The sequence below is a fragment of the Patella vulgata genome, chromosome 3 (genome assembly GCF_932274485.2).
Source record: "Patella vulgata chromosome 3, xgPatVulg1.2, whole genome shotgun sequence".
NCBI classification, from domain to species: Eukaryota; Metazoa; Mollusca; class Gastropoda; family Patellidae; genus Patella; species Patella vulgata.
The window spans coordinates 62,443,381-62,468,177 of NC_065881.2; the positions used below are offsets into that span (position 1 = coordinate 62,443,381).

The following is a 24,797-nucleotide window of genomic DNA, read 5'->3' on the forward strand; positions in this document are numbered from 1 at the left end:
TTTAAATTTATGTCAGTAATATTCCAACAAAATTCGTAATACGATAGAATGAAAGCGTGCCGACCTCTGCCGATCTGTACTGTTTCAAATTCTTCCAAAATTACCGTATTTTCGGGTCATAAGTCGCTACATTTTTCAGCAGAAGTCCGGCATTCGTCTTATACTCCGTTACAACTTATGTACAGAGGGTAAGAATATGATATCCCGAGGAATGACACCATCCGCTAAATAATCGCATTCTACTCTAGCACGCGCTAACTTCTAAAACAATTAAGTACTTACACTATTTCAATCGACATATTCGTCAACATTGCCTAGATTACTTATTTCTTTATTTAAAAACATAAACCCCATTCAAAATATGATCGTAAATCCGAGAATATACCATCAAAATAGAATCTTTTCTTCAACATTAGAAGCGTGAATTTAGTCACGTATTCATTTCATAATTTCACACGTCTCGCGAGATTTCTAATACCGGTACAGCACTCGGCAAACCTCGGCAGATTCCGTTACTCTACATCTAGCCTCGGCTGTATGACGGTAAGTGATATGTACCTAATCAGATTTTCTTCAAACAATGACAACTTTGCTCTGAAAATTCTAAACACGCTTCGAACGACGCAATTTTGATAACTTCTCTCTAAAACCGGCAAGTTGGTAGGTACATATCACAGTGTTTCCACTAGCTATAAAAAATTACCGGTATATCGTACCGGTAGAGGTAAAAAATACTGGTCCACTCGTAATTTTACCAGTCTGATGAAAACAAAATTTTACCGCTAATCATTCTTGTAAATGTATTCAAATAAATAAACCCTTCATTGAAACATGCTGTGAGAATTTGAACACATTGTGAAAATAAGCCAGGCGGATCTCGTCATGGATTGTATTGTGAATCTCGAGAATCGCGCGTCTTTGATTGACGCTCCATATGAATTCCAGGTAGATATCAAAAAAATAATTGGATCATAGATGTGATGGTTTCACAGACCAGTTGTTAGTTCAATTTAAATCTTCATTGAATATAATCCACTGATAGAACACCGAATATTCTGAGAAACAGTCATTAATAACATATTTTTCGGATAAAATCTCGGAATACCGATGACACGTGACATCGCTGGAATTAGGACAATGAATCGGCGAAGTTAGCTTTAGTTTTAAATACTGTTTAACGTTATGATTTTTTACTTTATACTATATGCTGACAGAAGCTTTGTTTTATAAATGTTGTCGATATTATTAAAGGCTATGACATAGTCAAAAAAAAAAGAAGATTTTAAAGAAATTTCAATTGTGGTTGTCACGTGATCATTGTGTCGTTTGTCTATCATATTCGAATGAATAAAAACTAAAAAGGTGACAGACAAAAACTATGGTGCTAAGATAAACGATTACGCACAGACGTATATTAAATTTTGCCGACGTAAACCCGTTTTTTCTCTGCTGGAACTACCAAAGATATAACGATATTTCTTTTGCGTTTGATACATGTATCACCACCTCCGTTAAAGGACGAAAGATTCGTCTACTTTGGCGCCATTTTGTGAAGATCATGCAGACATTGAGCAGCGATCTTCAAGACGGAAGAAACCATCATACCGAAGTTACTATAAATAGCACCACTTTTCGACACCCACGGTCAGCACAAGATTTTTGACATGAGCTATGAATGGAAAGATAAAGTTGCAGTTAATTTTGTTGACGTTTATGATTTTCCGTATCATTGTTTACCGGTCCCATGGACCGCCGGGAAGATAATTTACCGGTACACTTTATCGGAAACTCTGCATATCACTTACCGTCATACAGCCGAAGCTAGATGGAGAGTAACGGAATCTGCCGAGGTTTCCCGAGTGCTGTAACCGCGTGCTAGAAATGTCTAATATTTTTCGGATATGTGTGTGTGAAATAGCTTTATTTAACGCTCGCTTCCACCGAAGTGATATCGCAGATGAATTATAATGACTGTCTATTGATCTGGGCGCTATATACTCTTACAATATGTGACTTCTATGACTGGTTTATACATATTGTCGGCTCACATCAATGCGATTAAAATGTCCGACAATGCAGAAACCACGAGGTTAACACGGAGATTAAAATTATAATGGATTGATGAATAGTTCGACAAAGGGGAAACAATGGCTTCTGTTTAAGATTAGATTGATGAATCGTCCGACAAAGGATTAAGTCAGTCAATCAAGACAGATTAAGTAGTTAATCAAGGTAGGTTTATAGACCGTATAACACGATAAATACGTTGATCACTTAATTACCTTATTAATTCAGCGTATTATCGACGATAATCTGGTTGAGTGGTAGTTATACACTCAGTAAACTATAATAATTTCGGAATTTTGAATATTATTCACCATGTCTTGATGTCCGATTGGGCATATTCCCGGTCGGACAATTTTGGGTGTTTGGAAAAAAGATTCGGACAAGTCCGGAAAATACGGGCAAAATCCCATCACTGACGTAAACCTATATTTAAAATTCTGTCAAAATCGGATAAAAATTGTGACCTGTAGAGGGTCCACAAACAAATTGTGGATGGACAGACTGGGGCGACGACATGAAAATGTGTGCAGATAAAAAAAAACAATCAGTTCAAAATTGTTTTGACTAGGCTTATCCGTAGGACATTCAGTTCAGCTGTTTACGTGTATATGTATCTTTTGGGAGCCTACCTGTTTCTACTACGAGATCTAGACCGTCTATTTCTGCTCCTACTTCTGCTTCTACTTTGATGTCTGTTTCTGTCATAGCGTCCTCTTGTGCGGCTTGAGCTTCTATGGCTTCTACTGTTACTACGTCTATACCTCTGGTCACGAGAGCTCATTTTGGACAATCAAATTATAACAACATAACCCTTTAAAAACATCTAAGAAAAGTAGAAAATTATACATCTTTCATGAATACATGTATATCATTTTAAATCATAGAAAAGAGCAAAAAGTGCATACCTATGCACTTCATCTCTGAAACCATATCACCTGTGAATTTGGTTTCGAGAATAGATCTCCCCTATCCCAATTCCTCAAACAAGATATCTTATTCTTATATCATGCCCATCTCCCATATACATGTACATACATACACACACACTTTTTCCCCCCAAAAAAGGGAACTGGTCAACTACATTTAAGATCTGACTAAGTTTGGTGAAGCGGTAATCCAAAACCTGTTCAGTAATATTTTTTCTAAAAAGACATGACCTTCAGGTTTTGACACATACTGTAATTTTTGGTAAATTTGACTTTATCAATCAATTCAAAAATATGCATCTTATGACTTTTCAATATAATTAAGAGCAGAAAAACTATTTCACCTGTTTCCGTGTAACTGTGTACAACTTAGTTGCCAATTTTCCTTTTACTGTGCAAAAATAACGTAAAGATATTTTGTTATCAGTGCGCGCAAAAATAACCCGATGGCAGCTAGTTGAGGAAGTGGATATAAAAAATAAACCGATGGCAGCTAGTTGAGGAAGTGGATATAAAAATCAATCGATGGCACAAAAAGAATTCATGCCGTGGGACCTCGCGGCAATGGAGATATCGTCGAATAAAGTTTGGTTAGTTTATAAGGTTATATTTATACACTTCAGAAATAACCGACAAGTGGAAAGGTACATTTTTCTTTCTCCATTTTTTCAAACATAACCACCTATCCTAATATATTAAATTATCATTTGCTTCATAAGAACACATTATCCACATGAAAAATTACACTAAACATTGCCTAAAATTGACGAAAAAATGAACAAAAAGTACCCCAAAACACCTGCTTGCCGTATTTCGGCTATGGTCAATTTCTGAGATTGGTAATTTTGGCTATCAAGTAGTCTCATGGACACAATCAACCCATTTGAGTATAAATGGAATAGGCCAAGAGCAAAATCTGCCTATTGTTAGATAAATAAATTACCATTTAAATATTTATTAATAGGACAAGCCAATAATCAACCCTCTGATCATCAGATGGCTCCAATATTAGGTAAATTAGACCAGCAGGGCCATTTAAGAGTTTTAACTATAAAATGGATAATCAAGACGTTGCTACAACAATAACATGACATTGGGTCATTCCATGTCAAGTGGACCAGTGCTTGTAAAGAGACCCCCTCAGAATATTATGAAACAAGCTCAGTGAGGCTGATGTCCCCCGCCGAAATCCCAAAATAAATAGATGACACATATTCATTAATCGCACATTTATTTTTTTAAAAAGTATCAAGCAATCAAACAGATTATCACCTATACACTAAGTTTCATCACTCTTTATCAGATACATGTAGAATCAAAGTTATCTTGTCCCAAAGCATCGACCAATGAAATTGCTTAGCTCTACTTAGCATTAGCTAGAAATGTTAATCATTGAACTCAGTCAAGACATTCACCTAATGAACATCTACATCACGTTTAAACATTCTACCTCAATTAAAAGCAGAGTTATTATGTTCCAAAGTCTTGACCAATCAAATTGCTTCAGCCCAAGCAGAAAATTCTCATCATCAAACTTAGTCCAGGTAATGATATAATGAATCTATACTCAAGAGTTTCATCACTCTTACTTAATTAAAACCAAAGTTATCGTGCCCCAAAGCATCAACCAATCAGATTGCTTACCGTAAGCAGACAATGTTTATCATTGAACTCCATTAAGGCATTCACCTAATGAAGGCCTACACCAAGACTGAACCTTCTACCTCAATTAAAAGGAGAGTTATCGTGTTTCAAAATCTCGACCAATCAAATTGCTTATTGCTCTGCTTACCGTAAGCAGAAAATGCTTATTAAGGAACTTAGTCAAGGTATTGATGTGATAAAACTATACACCAAGTGTCCTCACTCTCACTGAATTAGAACTAAAGTTATCGTGTCCCAAAGCATCAACCAATCAAATTGCTTATCTCTGCTTATTTTAAGCAGAAAATGCTCATCTTCGAACTACATCAAGACATAGACCTAATAAATCCCTACATCAAGTTTGAACATTCTAGCTCAATTAGAAGGAGAGTTATTGTGTTCCAAAGTCCTGGCCAATCAAATTGCTTATCGCTCTGCTTACCCTGAGCAGAAAATGCTCATGATCGAACTTAGTCAAGGTACATGTATTGATGTAATGAAACTATTTACCAAGCTTCACCACACTCACTTAATTAGAACTAAAGTTATCATGTCCCAAAGCATCAACCAATCAAATTGCTTATCTCTGCTTACCCTAAGCAGAAAATGCTCATCTTTGAACTCCATCAAGACATTGACCTAATAAACACCTACACCAAGTTTGAACATTCTAGCTCAATTAGAAAGAGAGTTATTGTGTCCCAAAAAGTGTGATGGACAGACAGACAGACAGACAGACGGACGGACAGAGAGACATACATGTACGGACGAACCCATTTTAATAGTCCCCTGCTTTCTTCGAAAGGCGGGGAAAAAAAATATGTTATAGTAGGCTACATACAAATTTATGTAAACCTGCCAAGTTATATGACTCTAACATTAATATTGACTGAGATATGGCCTTTTGAATAGGGGTACCCTTTCACAAGTTTTGAAACCAACTTATTAAATAAGGTCCATGAAACTACTATGCTATGACTCAATTTTGGTGTACTCATTTTATATCTTCTAGTTAGAAAATATTCTTGAAATTATGGGGTTTGTAAGAGACTCTTTTATAGATTAAGAATTTACTATCAAATTTTGCAGATCAAGTACTGTATACTGTGTATGGAGTGCTGTAAGTAAGTGCCAAAAATTGATATGACACGTGTGCTAAAAAAATTGATATAGTGTAGAAATTTTACTACACTATTTTAGAAGTTATTACTTATCACATGTATAATGTATCAATGGATATTGTTGAAACAAACATTATTAAAAGCAACATTTCTGTCGGTTTTTTGTAAAATTAGCTTTGAAAATCGACTCACAGAGGAAAATAGCTAAAATCACTCTTTTTTTAAACACTAACCATGAATAGGATCCTTCCACAAATAAATATACAATATACACTTTGGGAATTAGCGCAGATTTAACAGTAATTTTGATAACCCCATAAACTTACTGGGTTTTCATAACCCGGCCAATACTTAACCAACTGATATCCCAAACTATTCTCTATACTATAAGCACAGAAATACGAATGGTGCCATTCACTTGACGATATATTCATTAACAGTTATATTATATTTAATAATAATCACCATATATACACAAAGAACAACTTTGTCACGACTCAAATTTGAAATTCCTGTCAAGTACCTTGGGAGCTGCCATTGCAGTCTATATATATAGGTCAACACACAAATTAAAGAACATTTTTGAAAAAATTAGAATCTTCAGTCATTTATTGCTTTGCCTACATGTACCTTTTAAAACTAAAACAGAATAAAACAAACATTGAAAGAAACAAATACAATGAGGGTTAAAACAATTAACTTTTATATTCTGTATTTATTGTGGGACTTGGTGACTGATATTAGTGATAATAAATTAACATATGTAAAACATACACCTTGCTTCTCTCATTGTCCTTTCTAGTTTTATTTTAACCCTCATTATTATCTAGTTATTTAATGTTTGTTTCATTCTGTTTTAGTTTTAAAGATACATTGTCATGAAAGTATTTATCGGGTGGTTATTTCCAATAAAAGTATGGTGAATTTGGTATATATGGAAAGTAAAGACAACCAATCTTAATAGAAAAATACTTGAATACCTGAAAAACACCCATGGGGCAAGCACTGGGCAAAAATGTCAGGGTATCACATACTGGCAACCTGATCGCTGTGTGGCGGCTTATTGTACATGTATGCTAGCTTGACTGAGAGAACGGTTGTTATTTCTTGATCAAATGGTTAGGTGGTTTTGCGAACATTGAGGGGTGTGAAACGTACAAAAGAGTAAAAGACTCTGCAATTAAATGGCGGAAAAAAAATTTGACAGAAAATAATTCAAGAATTTACTTAAGCCTTAATATGTATGGTAAATGGACAGTAAGTAATGAAAAATACATTATCAACCAGCAGCTGCCAGGCAGGATACACTCACATTTTGCAAGAGATAGATAGAGAACAAGCTAAAAACAAATGCGATTTTTTGTACAATCAGGGGCAATAATACAGAAAGTTATGGTCTGAAATGCGCAAATATCAAAAGGGACAAATTAAATTATTTGATAGATTAATTAGTTTGAATATGTTTTTAGTCCAATTATTATATCATCAAATCACACAGTTTGTATGCAGGGAAAGTGTCTTTAAAAGATAGGCAAAGCAATAAATGACTGAAAATTCTTATTTTTTCAAATATTCCAATTTTTTTCCCCTGGTTACCAAAATTTCGTTTCGTCTTCACATCGCCTATGCTCTGAAATTTGTACGTTTACCTATATTTAGTCTGCAATGGCGGCGCCAAAACTACTTGACAGGAGGGGACGTATTTTTAACAATGTGTTGTGTCGAACATACTGATTCTAGTATTATTTTCTCACTAAAATGTTCCTTTACATTGTACAGGTGTTCACAGGGACTGACACGCGACCTTTCAGCAGTTAAAAGTTGACCAGTAAAATTTACTGGGGCCGTCAAAAAGTTTCCACAAGGAGCCAATAGGCCTGTTCCAATAGAGCGAATGTAACAACTCTTACATGTACATTCAGAGCTCAACTACATGTAAACCTACCAATGATGATAAAAATGACCACTGACCAATCATTGATTCATATCTAAGAAAAAGTAATGATGTTTGGCATATAATTATATACTTTAGATAATGTCAAATGGAACTATAGTGTACCAAATCACTGCCCTGTCATTGGTGTCTTGAAATAGATAGTTTGGTTAACCGACTTACAGACATAGTGGGTGTCTATTTTTCTTCATATAGAGCAAAGATTTAAAGCATCGCGCAAAGGGTGGTGCTTGGGCAAAGCTTTTTTTCCAGTAACGCAGGACCTTAACTGAAACTTTCACTGACTGTTAGATAAAAAAAAAATTCAGGCTGGATACACTGGGCAAAACAGGCAATGCGCATTTCAACATAGAGTTATCTCCCCTATATCAAATCTCGTCCAAGTATCAGAAGCCAATCCAGCAATGGCCAGAAAAGGATTTCTCGAGCCATTGTTTCAGGAATATGCATATATGAAGACAATGAAAATAATTCTCACACTTTTTTGTTCTTTTTTAACAAAATTAATTGGTAAGCTTAAACATACATTACCGGTATGCAAGAGCTAAATCTGCCCATTGCAGGCCTTTCTTTAGGCCTGAAATGATTTAAAAAATATTAATTAGTCACTTATTAACAAAACAAGACCATAATCAACTCTCGATGGCATCGGATACTCGAGATTTTAACTAGATTAGAATGGTTCGCCATTTAAAAATTTAATTTAAAAGTGGGAAAGCAAGGCTAAGTCTCGAATACACCAGAGCCCTGGTTACCACTGTGCACACATCTTGTGAAAACTACAAACAGTAATATCTTGGCTCAGAATGAAGTAATTTGAACGAAATTTTCAACATTTTCATTTTATATTCTCTATTTTTGAGCTATTATAGCAAGAATGGTCAGATCTTTATCTAAATCTTATATATTTAATTGTTCCCATAAATCAAAATCAATTTGAAAATTCACATGAAACGATATTATTTAACATTTTTTGCATCACTTGATAACCTTAATTATGAAGGTTTTATATTTGACAACAATCAGTTTTGCTCTGTGCGCGGATAATGCCTGTAGCAAATTTTGCATATTTTCTAAGAAAGTCAAAACATAATTATTTCTATAGGAGCTTTTACGTGTGACGTATTTCCGGTGTCTATTTTTAGCCTGGCCTTTTTCAACACGGGTCTTCACCCGTTAACTGTGTAGTTTTTAAAATGTTAACTACCCCCTATTGTGTAATTAATTTGACGAAAAACATCATTTTTGGACCTTTTTATTCCTGAATACAAATCAGAGTAGTCTGAAGTCTGAAATCATATTAAAACTAACGGTAAATAGAGTTGTCTTCGTTCAATTAGATTTCCTCGACCAGGCGTAATATAACGTCCTACACATTCTGCGATCGTATGTTCGAAGAATAGGTTGGGGAAAATACCTCCAAGGCGTTATATTACGCCCTACACATGGTGAGTGGCAGTTGTCCAGGACGTTATATAACTCCCTAAGCATTTAATGGGTTAACATGCTAAATGCTAGGGAAAATGGGTTTTTTCCTCTTTTTCTCTTTATACAAAAAGTTATTTAGAGTATCACTCTTCTTATAAGTTGCGTGTAGCATTCGTCATAAATTACCAATTTCAAATCGTGTCTAAATTATTTTTGTTTCGTTTTATTGACGATATACTGCGTGTGCATTGCTGTATGAAGCCGATTTATATGTTTTGTTTTAATTTTACTGCAAACAATTAATAGATAACATCTGTTTGGTTGTAAAATGCCATGAAATAGAGCATTAAGAGTAAATAATAGAATGAGTTGGAGATGGTGACCTGCGGTTCCACAAAAGAATTATTCAAGACGATATTAAAATTTAAGCACGACCGTAGCACATCTAAAAAATAATCATGCTGTATCAAATTCACCGAGTCCAGTTACATATTTTCATTCAACAGTCGTTCTCTGAACCAAATACTGAATTAAAAATTGATACCAGCGGCTGCCAGGCAGGATACGCCCACATTTTCAAGAGATGGATAGAGAACAAGCTTAAAAGAAAGTGATTTTTCCTTCAATCAAGGGCCATATTTCAGGAAATTACAATTCGATATGCGCAAATATCGAAAGGAACCAAGATCTTTGTGTTATAAACTTACATTTCAAGTTTCAACAAAATCGGATTAAAATTGTGACCTCCATAGGATCCACAACCTTGATATACCATATTTTTACGCTATTTGAGAACAAAGGGCGGCCATTTTGTCTGTCAGTTTTGAGCCGATTTTCACGAAATTCAAACTCAGCCGTCCTTATGGTGTAACGGTGATACAATAATACGTTTTTTTGAATCGGATAAAAATTATGACCTCTATATAGGGTCGACATGGGTCCACAAGCTAAAAATGCGATTTTTCCTACAATCAGGAGCCATAATTCAGGAAGTTATGGTCTGATATGCGCGAATATCGAAAGGAACCAAGATCTTTGGGTTATAAACTTACATTTCAAGTTTCAACAAAATCGGATAAAAATTGTGACCTCTATTGGGTCCACAACCTTGATATACCATATTTTTACGCTATTTGAGAACGAAGGGCGGCAATTTTGTCAGTCAATTTTGGGCCGATTTTCACGAAATTCGAACTCGGCCGTCCTTAGGGTGTAACGGTGATATAATAATATGTTTTTTTAAATCGGATAAAAATTATGACCTCTATAGGGTCCACAAGCTAAAAATGCGATTTTTCCTACAATCAGGGGCCATAATTCAGGAAATTACGGCCCAATATGCGCGAATATCGAAAGGAACCGAGATCTTTTGGTTATAAACTTACATTTCAAGTTTCAACAAAATCGGATAAAAATTGTGACCTCTATAGGGTCCACAACCTTGATATACCATATTTTTAAGCTATTTGAGGACGAACGGCGGCCATTTTGTCTGTCAATTTTGGGCCGATTTTCACGAAATTTGAACTCAGTCGTCCTTAAGGTGTAACGGTGATATAATAATACGGTTTTTAAAATCAGATAAAAATTATGACTTCTATAGGGTCCACAAGCTAAAAACTTACATAAATCTAATATTTATGATATTAGATAATACTTATCCTGACATAACTATTTGCATATTCCGTTTTTCCTTCTCGGTAATCGTCGGAAGACATCAAAGTAAAACTGAAATACCGCCATGACCTCTGACCCATCTCACTATCACCACTGACCACATCACGTGTCACTACTGTCTTAAACTTCCTCTTCCGTTAACCTGCTAACCATTATAACATAGTCACATGCCAAGGGGAGGACGGCGGGATCGAGATCTTATGTCAGGATAAGTATTATCTAATATCATAAATATTAGATTTATGTAAATTAATTTACTACTTATCCTGACATAACTATTTGCAGAATTCATCAGAAAAGGCGGTGCTGGCATCTTGTCACGTGGAGTAGTGGTGATACTAAAAATAGATTTCAGAAATCAACGGTAAAACTCGATACATCTCGGTTACCGTGACCCCAAATGCACATACTTCCGAGTAATTAATATGATATCATAAATCATATAAAAACACCGAAAAGTGCCCGTATCACATTTTTGGAGAACAAGACAAAACTGGAACCCACCTGTCTTGGTTTCTGGCGCTGCTTTCTGTCTATATATATCCATTATATTACAAATAACCATCACCATAACAAAGGTCAAGGCCTCTGACCCTTCAACGTAATTACACTGCTACCATATATACATCAATAATCACACCATTATTATCGAACTCTTCTAGGCCCTGAAAGCACTTGTTGTGCTGCCACCAACGGACCCAATGAATGAACGCCATCTAAAGTCTCATCCGATAAATCTCGCAAATAGAAATTTGCAAATGTCGTATCACCAGACCAAAAACACCCCTTCATAATGTCGCTGACAGAGATATTATTATGAAGAGCTAAAGTTGCTGCGTATGCACGAATTTCATGAGGTCGATCCGACACAGGAGGCGGAAGACCTGCACTTGAGTAAGCTGCCAAAATCGTAGCCCGTAACCAAAAGGCGAGAGTATTTTTCTTCACGTCACCGTGCTTCGCTTTCAGTGGTAGAAAAAGCCGCTTACGCTGACGTCTGAAACTACTTGTAGACTGTAAATAGATATTTAACGCGCGAACGGGGCACAACGATAAATCTTCATTGTCGTCAGGGCCCAAAATGTTATCCAGTGACCGAATTAAAAATGTTCTATCAGGTTGACCTGGTCGTTGATTCTTGGCCACGAAATCGAACATAAGCCCAAGCTGCACCGCACCGTTCTCGGCCCGTATAAATTTTACTTGAGTGACATCCAACGCATGTATTTCGGAAACTCTAGCAGCCGTGGCAAAAGCGAGTAGAAATGCTGTCTTATATGTAAGATGTGTCATGTCAGCTTCCAGCAACGGTTCATAAGGTGATTTTGTTAAATACGAAAGTACAATTCCTAAGTCCCATGGTGGAGGCTTAAACTTCTGTAATTGGTCCTCCTGACGAAACCCCTTCACCATCGCTGAAATAACATTGGACTGTCCAAGTTTGACGGACATAATTTTATCACGAACAGATGCAATTGACGTCACATACGACGCTATAGTTCCACCTCGCAACTTTTTAGATTCTCGTAGAAAGATTATGAAATCAGCGACTCTTTCCTCAGGAGCCCTATCGGGTATGACTTTATTTACATTACACCAATCTACAAAAGTCTTCCATCTGACATCATAGGCATCACGAGTAGAAGATCTGTGAGCCTTCAATACAGCAACTGATGATTTCTCAGAAAACCCTTTTTCCATCAGTCCTTCCCGAACAAAGTCCAAGCGTGAAGTTGGAACAACTCCGGGTTTGGATGAGCTTGCTTTGTGTGAGGGCTTACTAGAAGTCTTTTCCAGACTGGTAGTTTTATAGGATTTACTTCTGCCAACTGAACGAGATCCGGGAACCATTGACGTGTTGGCCACCAAGGCGCGATCAAAAGAATTTTGCATTTGTAGAGCCGCACTTTCTGTAGCACCCTTGGAATCAAGATTGCTGGTGGGAATGCATACGCGTCCATCAAGTGCCAACTGATCGCTAGTGCATCGTGATCTAATGCCCTTGGATCTGGAACGGGTGATACATAAATTGGCAACTGATGATTGAGACTTGTCGCGAATAAATCCACCAATGGGGTCCATAGGCGTCTGCACACCTGTCGAAAAAGATCCGGGTGAAGCATCCATTCTGTTGCACTCGGTCTGTCCGGTCGGGATAGAGCATCCGCTATAACATTCAACGCTCCTGGAATGTGTCTGGCTCTTACTGCAATTTGAAGACTGTCTACCGTCTGATAAAAGTGAAATGTTAGGGACATCAGAACCTTCGACCTTGTTCCTCCTAGCTTGTTGATATATGTCGCTACTGTGGAGTTGTCGGTTGCGATCATTACTGTCGAATTTATTAAAAGGTCTGACCAATTTTGAACTGCTCGAATTACTGCTATAAATTCTAGAGCGTTTATGTGAAGGTTCTTCTCCTCGTGATTCCACGTTCCGGCGACGAAGGGATTGTGGATCGAAACGTTTTTCTGGTGACCCGTTAAATGAGCACCCCATCCCTGATGACTCGCGTCTGCGTGCAGATAAAACTGGGGTTCCTGCTCTACCAACGGTACCCCCGTCATCACATTTACGGGAACCTTCCACCAAAGTACATGCCGCTGTAGCTCCGAAGGTAGAACTATTAAATCCTGAAGTTCCAGTGACTCCATTCTGGACTGTATGAACATCTGCAGTGGTCGTAATTGAAGCCTTCCTCGGGCCGTAGCATACTGGGCTGATGTTAGAAGGCCTAAAGCCTTGGTCCATGTATGAACCGACTGTGGAGCATCTTTGATAGACTGAACAACTTGTTGTATCTTGTCCCATCTGTCCCGAGGTACCAACAATATTCCCCGAGACGTGTCGAATAGTCCCCCGATGAACTGGAGGTTCTGTGTAGGTATTAAGTCTGACTTCTCCTTGTTCACTAAAAAACCTAGTTGGTGAAATACTTGAAGAACGAACTTCAGTTGCGCACAAAGACTGAGTTCCTCTGAGTTGGCTAGAATACAATCGTCTATGTAGGAGTCGAACCGGACTCCTCGAGAATGTAGAAATCCTACTATCGGCTTGGTAATCCGGGTAAACAACCAAGGAGCCACTGATATTCCGAACGGCAAAACCCTCCAGTGGTAATGACGTCCTTCGAAATAAAACCGAAGGTACCTGTGACATGATGAATGAATCGGGATGTGCAGATAGGCATCCTGTAAATCGATTGATGCTAGGAAATCTGCTGGACGAATCGCCCGCCGTAACTGTGCGATCGATGTCATCTGGAACTTCGAAGGTGGAGCCAAATAAAGCTGGTTGAATGACTTCAAGTTGTGAATCATTCTCAGCTTGGTCGAATTTTTCTTTGGAACCAAAAATATTCTTGAATAAAACCCCGGAGTGAAATTGTCCAATGGGATCTCTTCGATTGCCTCCTTCTCTAAGAGAATAAGAATGTTTTCTCTTAAGATTTCCGTATGCGCATCTGGATAAATCACTTCTACAGGTGTCTTCGTTAACGGCGGAGATGACGTCAGTTGTAGACGATATCCGTTTCTCAACACATCTGTCACCCACTGATCGCCTAAAATTTTCCAATTTTTCCAATACTTCTGGAGCCTTGATCCGACAGGGGACGTTTCGACCGAAACTTCCGGCCTTGGAATGGTAAAAGTCTGTACATTTGACAAGATGAAACTGTCTGACGAAAGGCCCGATTCCCCCCCTGACATGAAGTCAACTTCGTCGTGACGTGCCTGTCCTCGAGTTGTACGAAGATCTACTATAAGACCCTCCTCTTCCACCTCTTCTATTATCTTGGTTCCGAAAAGAATTAGATGGTCCAAACTTATAACTATTAGATGACGTCGAAGTCGTTGCCGATGGCGTTGAAGCGGTCATCTGTTGAGAAAATCGTGGCTTCTTGTACGATGGTTGATTCCGTCCGAAAGAAACATGCTTCCTTTTAAGTATCCGCTCGACCTTGATATTCGATTCGAGTGACTTCGCCATAGCCACCTGTGTGTTGTGACTATCTTGTGCCTTTAAGGCCTCCTGAATGTTGTTATGAAACACATATTCTCCCGTAACCGGTTGTCTAAGCAAGGACTCTCTCAAATGGTGTTCTAACTTTGAACCTTCTAAAGCTGCAACCCGTCTTTCCTTGATAATATTACCAACTAGGAATGTATTAATGTTGGCAATAGTATTCAACGCCGATGTCGCTGAAGCGATAGCCGAAGTAACACAAATGTCATCTCTGTTCTTCGAATGACAAAACTTCTCTAATAAAGCCTCTAAATGTGTTCCTAAATGAGACGAAGCCATCATGGATTGTTTAACACATGCCTCCCAACAAGACAGTATTCCATCCTCGATCTTAGCCCCAGGAATAGATCTCCTAGAAGTCAGACACTCCATGTTAGAATCTACTTTCAATGCGTCGATAGAAAAATCCAGACCATGTATTGGGTATAAACTCTCCTTAATAACTGGCTTATTGAATAACCTTCCCTTCCAATTCAATTTCTTGAACGCAGAGTTAAGGAATGAAGACACTTGTTTTACAGTTCCATCAGGGGGTAAGGAACGACCAACAGTAACTGCTGGTGTTGATTTTCTTGATACATTTGACTCCACTGGACGATCTGGTCGCAAAGGCTGTGGCGAAAGATCAGGTAAAATACTGTAAATCCAAGCAATTGTATCTCTCGGTGACAAAATACCTGGTTCAGAATCGGACGCTTCAGAGTTGGCTGACGAGTGATCTGATTCGCCGCTCTCATGCGCTGGCTCATAAACAGGTGCCTCCACATCGTGTGTGGTAGCGTTCGTTGATGATGGAATACGAGTCGTACCTGTCGACGATGAGGAATCTCCGGTAACTTGACCGGTGTTAATCAATAAATTCTTCAAGACATCCAAAACTTGAGCTGCGTTTGGTGTCAGTGAAGCGCCGGGCGTCTGTGAAGCGCCGGACGTCTGTGAAGCGCCGAATGTCTGTGTAACACCGGGCGCCTGTGAAGCGCCGACTGTCTGTGAAATGTCGGGTGTCTGTGGAGCGCCGGTCGTCTGTGAAGTGCTGGACGTCTGAAAAGCGCTGGGCGCATGTAAAGCGCCCGCGCCGGGCGCATGTAAAGCGCCCGCGCCGGGCGCATGTAAAGCGCTGGTCATCTGTGAAGCGGCGATCGCCTGTGAAGCGCTGGCCGCCTGTGAAGCGCTGGTCGTCTGTGAAGCGCCGATCTTCTTTGGAGCGCCGGTCTTCTTTGGAGCGCCGACCTTCTGTGGTGCGCTAGTCTGCTTGGATGCGTTGGTCTTCTTAAATGACTTCGGTTTCAGACATGCGCTGGGCAACGCCGAAACTCCCGGCTTCCTATATGCGCCGTCCTTCTGAGAACTTGATCTCTCAGATACGCCTCTACCACGCTCTTGTGGCGACTCCATCCTGTCGAAATCACCGACCTGCCTCTCTGCATCACTAAACATGCCGGCACCAGGAGACTGGCTCTCCTCGGGAACGGTGACATAACTTCTAACAAGCCTGTCCTGTTGAGTGGCTCTCTTACGAATAACATCTAAATACACCTTGAAGGCTTTCTCATCTAAAGGTAAATAACCAATCACATCTTCGTAGTAGCGAACAAGTTTCACCCTCAACACAATCGGGACAAAAAGGATGTGGGTCCTTGGCCGATTTAGAGAAATTGCATCTCGTACACATAGATCGTCTTATTTCCCCAGCCAAGTAAGCAATGGGGATATCAGCAGAAGACATAATAAAGTCAAATAAAGGTAAACAATTATCAAACCAAGTAACTCAGAGAGCTACAAAAAAAAAAAAACAAAAAAACACAAAAAAAAAAACACGTGCACTCGTCATGCACGGAAAACGGAAGAGGAAGTTTAAGACAGTAGTGACACGTGATGTGGTCAGTGGTGATAGTGAGATGGGTCAGAGGTCATGGCGGTATTTCAGTTTTACTTTGATGTCTTCCGACGATTACCGAGAAGAAAAAACGGAATATGCAAATAGTTATGTCAGGATAAGTAGTAAATTAATATGATTTTTCTGTACAATCAGGGGCCATAACTCAGGAAGTTATGGTCCGATATGCGTGAATATCGAAAGGAACTGAAATCTTTGGGTTATAAACTTACATTTCAAGTTTCAACAAAATCGGATAAAAATTGTGACCTCTACAGGGTCCACAACCTTGATATACCATATTCTTAAGCTATTTGAGAACGATAAAAATTATGACTTCTATAGGGTCCACAAGCTAAAAACGCGATTTTTTCGTACAATCAGGGGCCATAATTCAGGAAGTTATGGTCCGATATGCGTGTTTCGTCAAAATCGGATAAGAATTGTGACCTCTAGAGTGTCCACAAACAAATTGTGGACGGACGGACAGGGGCGACGGCATAATACGTCCACATGAAAATGTGGACGTATAAAAATTGTGACCTCTACAGTGTTCACAAGTAGGGTGACCCACCATAAATAAATATCTCCAAATATCTCGACAATTACGCCACAATATTTATATATATGCCAAGCCTCAAATCAGTTTCACACAATTATAGTCATGTTGTACTTAATAAGCTATGACCATTAATCATCTATAAATAATAGACTGAAAACTGGTTCCAAGTGTCGTCCATAACATCCAGACACTTTTGAGTAAAAGATAGGTTAGGGGCCCTTGTTTTGAAATTAGTCTCGCTTAACCAGTCTATTGACCATTCTATGTCTGATTGACAGGTCGGGATAATCAAGACTACTTTTTTACGAAACATAACAGAAAGCTAGAACAAGAAATTGAATTTAGAAATAAGCACTTTAGACAACTCAACAATTGTTTTAAGAAACTTGTAAAAGTAAAATGAAACTACTGCTAGAATCATGTTCCTGTCTAACCCGAGTGTTTCAGAGATATTATTTGTACTAAACCAAAAGATGCCGCTCTTAACGGTACAGTTAACGATAAAGCAATTTAAACAATAAACAGTAATTTCTAAAGTTGTTGTAATATCTAAGAAGCTAATTTTACTGCTATTCAAAATCGTCAACAATAGATTTTTTACGGCTGTAATAGTTGATATATTTGTAGAGAATTGCACGTGCCATGGCTATTCATCGACTCAAAGAGAGTGCGGGGTAGTCAGAAATCAGTTCGAGACACGCAACTGAAGCGTGCACATTTAGCCGTGTCGAGATCAACTTTCTGTAGAGTGCACGGGTCACCCTATCACAAGCTAAAAACGTGATTTTTCGTACAATCAGGGGCCATAATCCATGAAGTTACAGTCCGATAAATGCCAATATCGAAGACCGAGATCTTAGGGTGATAAACCTATATTTCAAGTTTCATTGAAATCGGATAAAAATTGTGACCCGCAGACTGTTCACAAACAATTGTGGACGGACGGACAAGCTAAAAACGTGATTTTTCGTACAATCAGGGGCCATAATCCATGAAGTTACAGTCCGATAAATGCCAATATCGAAAGGAACCGAGATCTTAGGGTGATAAACCTATATTTCAAGTTTCAGTGAAATTGGATAAAAATTGTGACCCGCAGACTGTTCACAAACAATTGTGGAAGGACGGACAGGGGCGACGACAATATACGTCCACATGAAAATGTGGGCGTATAAAAATGGACAAAAATGTATCGTTTTTCTTCTTGGTTGCGGCAAGATAAACTGATTGGATTAAAATTTCACTGTGTGCCAAAAGCTGAGCCAAGACGATTTATGTGGTTACAATTAACAGAAAAAAAACGGTTTTAAAAAATATTCACAGATTCAACTTGATCGTCGTTTTATTCTTTCTGTTATTCATATCCCATCAAGAGGAAAATTTATAAAAATGGCTGAAGTTTTACCCCGTGCACCAAACAATTATTTTATCATTGATTTGAGCCGTCCAAACGCGGGGAAATTTACAATAGCTATTGGCTAACAGCACGCATAAACAATCGTATTTGCATATTGCATACTATTTATAGTATTGTTAGCTGGAATTATTTTCAAGTCGACAGCCTCAAAGACCAACATAGTACTGTGTTTTGTGTCGAGTAGGATAGCATGCAGTGCTATAGCAGACGATATATCAACTTCACAAAGAACTGTCCAGTCGGCAGTTGTATGTAAATAGGATAGACCATTTAAATCTTTTGTGTTAATAGTCCCGTAATTAATATATAACATCTGTTTGACCGTAAAATGTGTAATAAACTTGACTTAATTCTAGTTCGGGCCATGAGCACGGATCAGTCATCCACTTGTTTCCTCAATTGCAAACGGCCAATTACAGGTCTGGTAAACTTGCTGTATCTTTGTAAATATCGCTTTCTGGCATTGGTCGGTAAACCTTACACGTATATAAAAATGGCGTTAAGTTCCATTTTATGTAAAAGAAGCTTACTGTACGACGGTATTTTCACAAAAAAACACACACTGGCCTATGGGTTTCAGTCTACGAATAAGGCCAGGGTCTGCGCATGACCAAAAATAACGTCAAAAGGGAAATCCGTAAAAGCTCCTATATCTATTATTTAATAGGTTGTCAAATCACTACAGTACTATATATACAATCATAAGAATCATTCTAACACTTGAAAAAACATTCACGTAAAAATTGGAAATAATTTCCACTCGCTGATGGTATTTGTAATTTGTATCATTTCTTTTCTCTGGATAACTAAGTCTACACAATGAAAGAGAGAATTGACTCAATTGTAAAGATCTGTGGTTAAACAGATACGGATAACGATGCCTGGTTGAGCGAGCCTTTTCAAAAACCTGCACACGTGATAATAAACACCGTAAAAGTCAACGTTTGATTTAAAGGCGCTAAATCGCTAATAATTGGGACCTAGAAATTGACACAAGTGGGTTGCAATGCATATAATAATGTAATATGAATGTATATAAACTGATTTAAATTCAATCGTTTCTGTTTTTACTGTAATTTCTAATCAGTTATATTCAGCGAAATATGGAAGAGAAGTCTCAATTGACTGGCAATCTCTTAGTGTCTGGTTATTCCAGTCTACACTGATAGTATTTATTGCGCATGCTTTCCAGATAAGAATGTGGGGTCACCGTTTGAATGACTTGTGGAATATGTCTAGCCCTGTTTTTCTAGTCCCTTGTTACAAATGGCGCAAACACGTTATGGTACATGATTCGTTTACCAATGGTAAAACTTTTATTTTGTCTTAAATATTGGATATCAGAGGCCCATCTCTTCCTCGGTAAGATCACAACATCGATGTTTATTTAAATTGACAAATAATTTGTATTTTCAATGTTGAAGACTTTGGATGATACTGAGTAAGAGACTTAGCTACTTTAAAAAGAAAATGATACAATTTCCAATTTCTGATCAACTGAGACAAATGAATTATATGATATAGGATTATTCGTTAACAAGGAGGACTGTGTATATAGATGCCATGTATTTGTTTAAGGCTCTAAGGTTTATTTTAGATCTGACTTAAAAAAAAATGCATTATCAGTATCACTGAACTATTTATTATAATCACTTTGTCTTTATTTATCCCCAAAATTTGCAGTGTTATTTGGTACTATCCAACATTAGAACTTGCACTAGCTTTCCTTTTTGCACCTGTAATAAAAATACCGACACCAAATGGAGACAACATACTTACAAGAAGATTAATGGAGTTTTTTTTAGCTTTCTATTACTAGTATTAGAATCTCGACTCCTCGTTTTTCTCAGATTTTTCTTTAGCCGGAAGCACCTTTTGTTCAAGGTTTTCAGTAAACCGATTTTTCATTGGATAAACTAAATTTCTTGTCCAACCAAATCAGTTTCTGAATTTGATACTTTATTGGTTTAAAGATGGCCGAACAAACCGAAGGTAGAAGAATTTATTTTAACTTTTAGCAGCTGTATCAACACTCTGAGTAAAATCTAGATAAATGTTTAGTATTCGACCCAAAGCAATTTCATTTTATAAAAGAGTCGTATATAATGCATAGTATTTTATGTTAAAAACAATTTAAGCACATGGTTACAAGTGTCAGTAGATAGTCTACTTTCATTTTTCAAAACTAAGTTTATTTCTACTTCTACCAGGTAATGTCCACAATCATAGTTGATCATTTTGACACGGCGTGGGTTGCGCATGGCCAGCATGACGATGAAAAGTTAAGAACGGGGTGAAAAGTTAAAAACAGGATAAAATATGACGTGGTGTCGATGCTCACAGAGCCCCAGACACCCTGGACTGGGACTTGAAGATCTCGATACCCTGGTGGTAAAGCATTCCAGTCTCTTATTGTTCTAGGGAAGAAGGAGAATTTCTTGGTGTCATTCCTGGTAGATGGAATTTGGAAAGTTTGAGGGTGCATGTGTCTAGTTGTCCTATTTGGTGGGATTAGCTTGTCTGTTGTGATATTAATGAGGTTGTTGTGGATCTTATGTCTGTTACACTAGCTGTTTGTGTGTAGTTGTTGACAACATATCTTGCGGCTCGACGTTGGACCATATCGATTCTTTTGATGTCATTCTGTAGGTGGGGATCCCAAGCTGCGCTGGCATACTCAACTGAGGGCCTCACAAGGGTCATATATGCTCTCTCTTTAATCTTTGGCGATCTGATGTTGAGATTCCTTTTGAGATTCATCGTTTTCCCATTTAACCAGATTCTCTTTATTATTATATTTCCAGTATAATTAAAGTGGGTAGCAATTACTGAATTAGAATGGAGTAGACCTTAATTTTTCATCATAATTTATAGGCATTACGTGTCTTAATTTTCATGGAAAAATATTAAATCATGGGGTTTAACGTCCTACACTGTTCTGCTCCAACTGGACTACACTAATAATATCTAATGAAGCCATTCATATGCTACAGCCTCCTCATATATCGAATTATAGGGGATCACGGTGGCTAAGTGGGTAAGACGCTGGCACGCTAGCCCGGTGGGCAGGTGTTTAATCCCTGCCTTGGCCGAGAAAGTTCATCCAGATTTTCCGGTGTGGCTCCTCCCATGTCAGTGATGCAGAACAGAGGGCCTGACAAGGACTGCTGTCTAGTCGTTCGGATGGGACAAAAAAAACGAGGTCCTGTGTACACATTGGTGTGCACATAAAAGATCCCTTGACAGTTGGAATTTGATATAGGAGTAGGCCGTAGTGCCGCTGTCCGGGCAAAGTTTCCCCTCATAGCACACTGTATATGGCGTATGGTCGCCTTCATTACCCGGTTCAAAGCAGAACAGTAGGACGTTTAACCTCATTTCATTTCATTTCATTTCATTTATATCAAATTCTAACTGCCAATGGATTTTTATGTCATGGTTTTAAGGAGTCACACTTTAAATAATTGTTACTGATTTTTGAAGATCTCAAAACCTTGTATATCCTCCAGCTAAGAAGTCTCAGGAAAATTCTTGGTCTCATCCATTTTCAAATAGGCTATTCAAAGTATATTTCTTTTTTAGAAACAAAAAGAGAAAGTTAAACAACACTGATTATTGCAAAAATAATAAGTAAACAGTGCAGGTGATGTCTTCCTCCTCTACACCAAAATGAATAAACAACATATATTGATTTTATTGCCAATTTATTTTTTTGTAAATCATCAAGCTGAAGCAGTCAAAACTACATGTTTATATTTACCAGTAGCCTACACCAAGTTTCATCACTTTCCCTCGGTTATTATCAAGTTATATTATCTCAATCAAATTGTTTATCTCTGCTTAGTCTTTGTGCAAAATGCTAATCATTGAACTCATTTAAAGGATTCACTAACTTAATAAATATGACAAGGGATTTCAGTCAAAAGTCAGTGCTAAGTTGTTAGTGCTTTTACATCTCCAGTGTTGCAAATAATGAATGTAAAAAATCTTGCAATACTGACAAATAGCCTACAAAGTTTTTTGTTCTGTGCAAAAAGAATTAGCTCTATTACATCACGACATCGTGTAAATCGACATCTTGACTTTTGACAGATTTTTGTTCTACATATAATTCCTTTTGTTATTTATAACCAATTCAATAAAACTTAAAGGGACTATCCCGAATTAAACAGAGTCTCAAAAATAAAGCCTGAGTACGTATGAAACTTAAGCGTCAAAATATAGAGGAATAATACAGCTTGGGGCACCTGTCCCCACTTCCAGATTAAGACTGACGGGTTTAAGTTGTTTGAAAACGATCAAATATATTGAGTTAGTTGCTGGGCCCTAAGGTAGAGGATTTTAAGGGATTTTAACACAAAATTAACCAGTTTTATGCTCCAAAATATTATCGGGATTGACCCTTTAATTTATTTAATATTTTCATTTTCACATTGCACTTTTGATATCTACCTTTTGTCTTGTAACATTTCACTTAAGACTTTTTAAAATTTCAACAACACGCCTAATGTAAGTGACCCAGAACTTTAAACTCTGACATCTTCTTATTTGACACTCCCACAATTTATTTGCTCCATCAACATTTGCCTTTTGCATCGTAACATTTTATATAGAACATGAAATCAAGCCGGTATGCAAATTAGTTCACACAACACCTTTTTTTGCCAAAATCAACCTGGCTTAAAGAAAGTCCCCATACAAATAATTTGGCTTATAACTAAATATTAAGGCCACCTGCTAATTCAGTCAAGGTCTTATTGTATGGTGATAAAGATGGGCGATTCGTCTAGTTATCCCAATTTGTAGTAACTAGTTTCATTCATATTGAACTCTTCAGACTAAATTGACTCAATTTCTAGAAAACGAATTCCAAACACCACCAACAACCAATCTAAAATCCACCATATGGTCCTAAACTTGTTAAAAATTTAAATTTTAATCAAAATAGTAATGATTCTGCGAATAAAACTTCTAAAAACCAAGTCATTCGTTGTAAATTTCTCTAAGATGGAGTTTTTAAAATACACCACAATACTCCATCCTCAGCAAAGGACTCAGCTTCTGCCCTACATCCATTGGGATAGACCTTAGTAAAATACTATTAGACCTTAGAAGCCTCATCCGTAAACTGAGAATCACCTATCACTTCCTGAAAGCACCCATACCCCCACAAAGTTTCCACTTGAAATTTGACCAAAAATTCGCACCACAGAGCACCTGGACACCCATTCCAGGAGCAAACCTTAACTTACAGATCTTCTTTAGAGTTATAACACACCAATTGCTCAACACAGAGACCATCAAATTCAAAAGAAACAACCTCCCCAAATTAGAAAGAGAGGCCATTGTCCAATTAAAAATGAACCTGAATATTATCATTAAGAAAGCCGACATGGGCTCAGCTGTTGTAATCCTCAACAAATCTGATTATATCCTTGAAGTCGAAAGACAACTACATGTATCTAACACTACCTTTTATCTGCCTCTGGATGAAGACCCTACCTCAGAATTCAACACCAAAATCAAATGTTTTCGTAACCAAAATCTATCAATCGGGACATACCACAGAAAAACTCCTCAAAACTCCAGTAAAGTCCTGGGCAGACCCATCATTAGTGAGAATGGAACCCCCATGAAATTCATTAGTAGTTTCATAGACGAACACATCAAATATTTTGTCCCTCGATACCCCAGCTTTACTAGAGACACTACCCACTTTATTCAAAGATTAGAATCCATTGACCTCACCCAAGAAACCGATGTCATTCTTTTTACAATGGATGTTACCTCCCCCTATACCAACATCCCCACGAACAAAGGCTTACAAGCAGTAGCCAAAAGTATACTCACATATAAACCCAATTGGAGAATCCACCTAACATACCTAATCGCACTCCTAAAACTTGTACTAACAAAAAACAACTTTGTTTTTAACAGTGGTAGTTGGATGGCCGAATGGTTAGCACGTGCGTGCTGTATCATAGAGTCTGTCATTGAGTCAACTGGCGTGGTTTCGACTCCCCGGTTGTACGTAACAAGGAGTTGGGTCGCCTGTCCAACCTCGTGGGCTTTCTCCGGTTTCCTCCGACTGCTAAAAAC

The 24,797-nt window shown here is 37.9% G+C and overlaps 1 protein-coding gene across 5 annotated transcripts in view; it reads right to left on the reverse strand.

The window, feature by feature from the left end:
- Positions 1-20,580, reverse strand: part of LOC126814487 (nuclear receptor coactivator 5) — a 50,820-nt gene extending 30,240 nt beyond the window's left edge. For 2 of the 5 annotated variants that reach the window (XM_050539650.2, XM_050539645.2), the window contains exons 1-2: positions 20,478-20,567; positions 2,697-2,890 (exon numbers count right to left, since the gene is read on the reverse strand). In XM_050539650.2, coding sequence (XP_050395607.1) covers positions 2,697-2,848 — 152 coding nt within the window. In that variant the 5' untranslated portion in view covers positions 2,849-2,890; positions 20,478-20,567. Of the gene's footprint in view, positions 1-2,696; positions 2,891-8,243; positions 8,263-20,477 lie in introns of those variants that run through there. The other 3 variants (XM_050539646.2, XM_056099299.1, XM_050539649.2) reach the window with 3 other exon arrangements.
- Between the last annotated feature and the right edge of the window lie 4,217 nt (positions 20,581-24,797).